This window comes from Acanthisitta chloris, unplaced genomic scaffold (assembly GCF_000695815.1).
Source record: "Acanthisitta chloris isolate BGI_N310 unplaced genomic scaffold, ASM69581v1 scaffold28348, whole genome shotgun sequence".
NCBI classification, from domain to species: domain Eukaryota; kingdom Metazoa; phylum Chordata; class Aves; order Passeriformes; family Acanthisittidae; genus Acanthisitta; species Acanthisitta chloris.
In genome coordinates, this window is record NW_008685847.1 from 20,465 (window position 1) to 22,327 (window position 1,863).

A 1,863-nucleotide genomic window follows, 5' to 3' on the forward strand; every position below is an offset into this window, starting at 1 on the left:
AAGAGATTTTTTCCAGAGAGAGTGCTCAGGCATTGGAATGTGCTGCCCAGGGAGGTGGTGGATTCACCATCCCTGGAGGTTTTCAAGCTGAGACTGGATGACCACAGTAGGGTTGGACTTGATGATCTTGGAGGTCTTTTCCATCCTGGTTGAGTCTATGATTCTATGATAAGAAAAAAAACCTAATCTGTGCTATAGAATGGAAAAATAAGAGTTTATGGAATGTTATGTTTGAAAAGCATCCCAGGCTGGTTTGAGCTGGAAGGACCTCAAAGCTCCCACCCCACCATGGGCAGGGACACCTCCCACCAGCCCAGGCTGCTCCAACCCCATCCAGCCTGGCCTGGAACACTCCCAGGGCAGGGCAGGCCCTGCCTCCATGTGCTGCTCAGCCCTAGAGGAGTTGGCACTCGTTCCTCCCCAGGTCTGCGCGTGTGGCGCACCAACCCTGGCTCAGTGTTCGACTACGACCCAGCCGAGGACAACATCCAGTCCAGGAGTCTGCACATGATCTCAGGTGAGTTCCACGGGCTCTGCTGCCTCCACTACAGGTTTATATTTATGCACGTGCAGCCAAGGGCTGCTGGGGATCAACTTAGTGCTGCACCTTGGCAAGGACACCAGGGTAGTCTTGGGTGCTCAACAGAGCTGAGACAGCAAAAGTGACAGAGGATGACACTTACTGTGAGAATTACTGACACTTCTTGTCAGAATTGAGGGTCACTAGAGGAGAAATTGGCCACAGCTGCTCCTCACCAGCATAACTCCATTTTCAAAACACACATGATTGGTCTAGTATATGATGATCCCACACAGGCATGAGGAGGAGGATTTGTGTGACCCACAGCTGCCAGGGTACCACATGTGCTTCCTTTTGGAGTGACTACATGTATTGTCCTCAGTTTGCCTTTGCCTTTTTAACTCCTTTGCTGCTAATTGTTTGAGCAGAAAAACACTAGACTGACTGGAAACTGTGTCAGGGATGGCTCAGAGCTGGGTCAGGGAAGGAAGGAATGGGATCACTAGAATAAAGGTTTAGGAAGTAGCACTGAGGGGAAGGAGGCTGGAGAAAGGATAAAAGTTTGCTGAATATTGAAGAGTAGAACTTCAGTGTTTGGGCTGGAGTTAACTTTCTTCACAGTGGCTTGTGTGGGGCTACATTTAGGATTTGTGCAGAACTCAGGGTTGATGATCCAGAGATGTTTTTGTTATTGCTAAGCTACACAGAGCCAAGGCCTTTGCTGCCTCCCACACTGCCAGGCTGGCAAGGAGGTTGGGGGTGCATGGGAGACTGGGAGGAGACACAGCTGGGACAGGTGACCCAAAGTGACATTCCATACCACAGGACATCATGCTCAGTGCATGAAGTGGGAGGAAGGGGAGGATGTTTGGAGTGATGGTGTTTGTCTTCCCAAGGAACCATCACAGGTGATGGTCCCTGCTCTCCTGGAGGTGCTGAACACCTCCTGCCCCTGGGAAGCAGTGAATTCATTCCTGTTTTGCTTTGCTTGTGTGTGCAGTTTTTGCTTTCCCTGTTAAACTGTCTTTATCTCGACCCATGAGCTTTTCTAGCTTTTTCCCCCTTGTGATTCTCTCCCCCATCCCACTGGTGGGGCAGTGTGTGAGTGGCTGTGTGTGGTTCTTGGCTGCTGCTGGGGTTAAACCACGACACTCTGGTGTCCACGAACACTGGAGAACCCCTGGGCACCAGCACTGAGGGACCACAGAGGGGAACTGACAGGTGTTGTGTGTCAGACGTGGCCCTGGGCAGGCTGAGCGCCGTGCCCGGTGGTGATGCCCAGCTGTGCCCTGCAGTGCAGGCCCAGCGCCGCAGCCGCGAGCACTCCCGATCCGCCAGTGCCC

General features: G+C 52.4%; 1 protein-coding gene across 1 annotated transcript in view; it reads left to right on the forward strand.

Moving 5' to 3' along the window:
* LOC103807197 (nebulin-like) overlaps positions 1-1,857 on the forward strand; it is a gene marked incomplete at both ends in the record, with an annotated part of 22,272 nt that extends 20,415 nt beyond the window's left edge. Inside the window, 2 exons of the mRNA XM_009079918.1 lie at positions 425-517; positions 1,816-1,857. Of these exons, the coding sequence (XP_009078166.1) occupies positions 425-517; positions 1,816-1,857 (135 nt within the window). The remainder of the gene's footprint in view (positions 1-424; positions 518-1,815) is intronic.
* Positions 1,858-1,863: the final 6 nt, after the last annotated feature.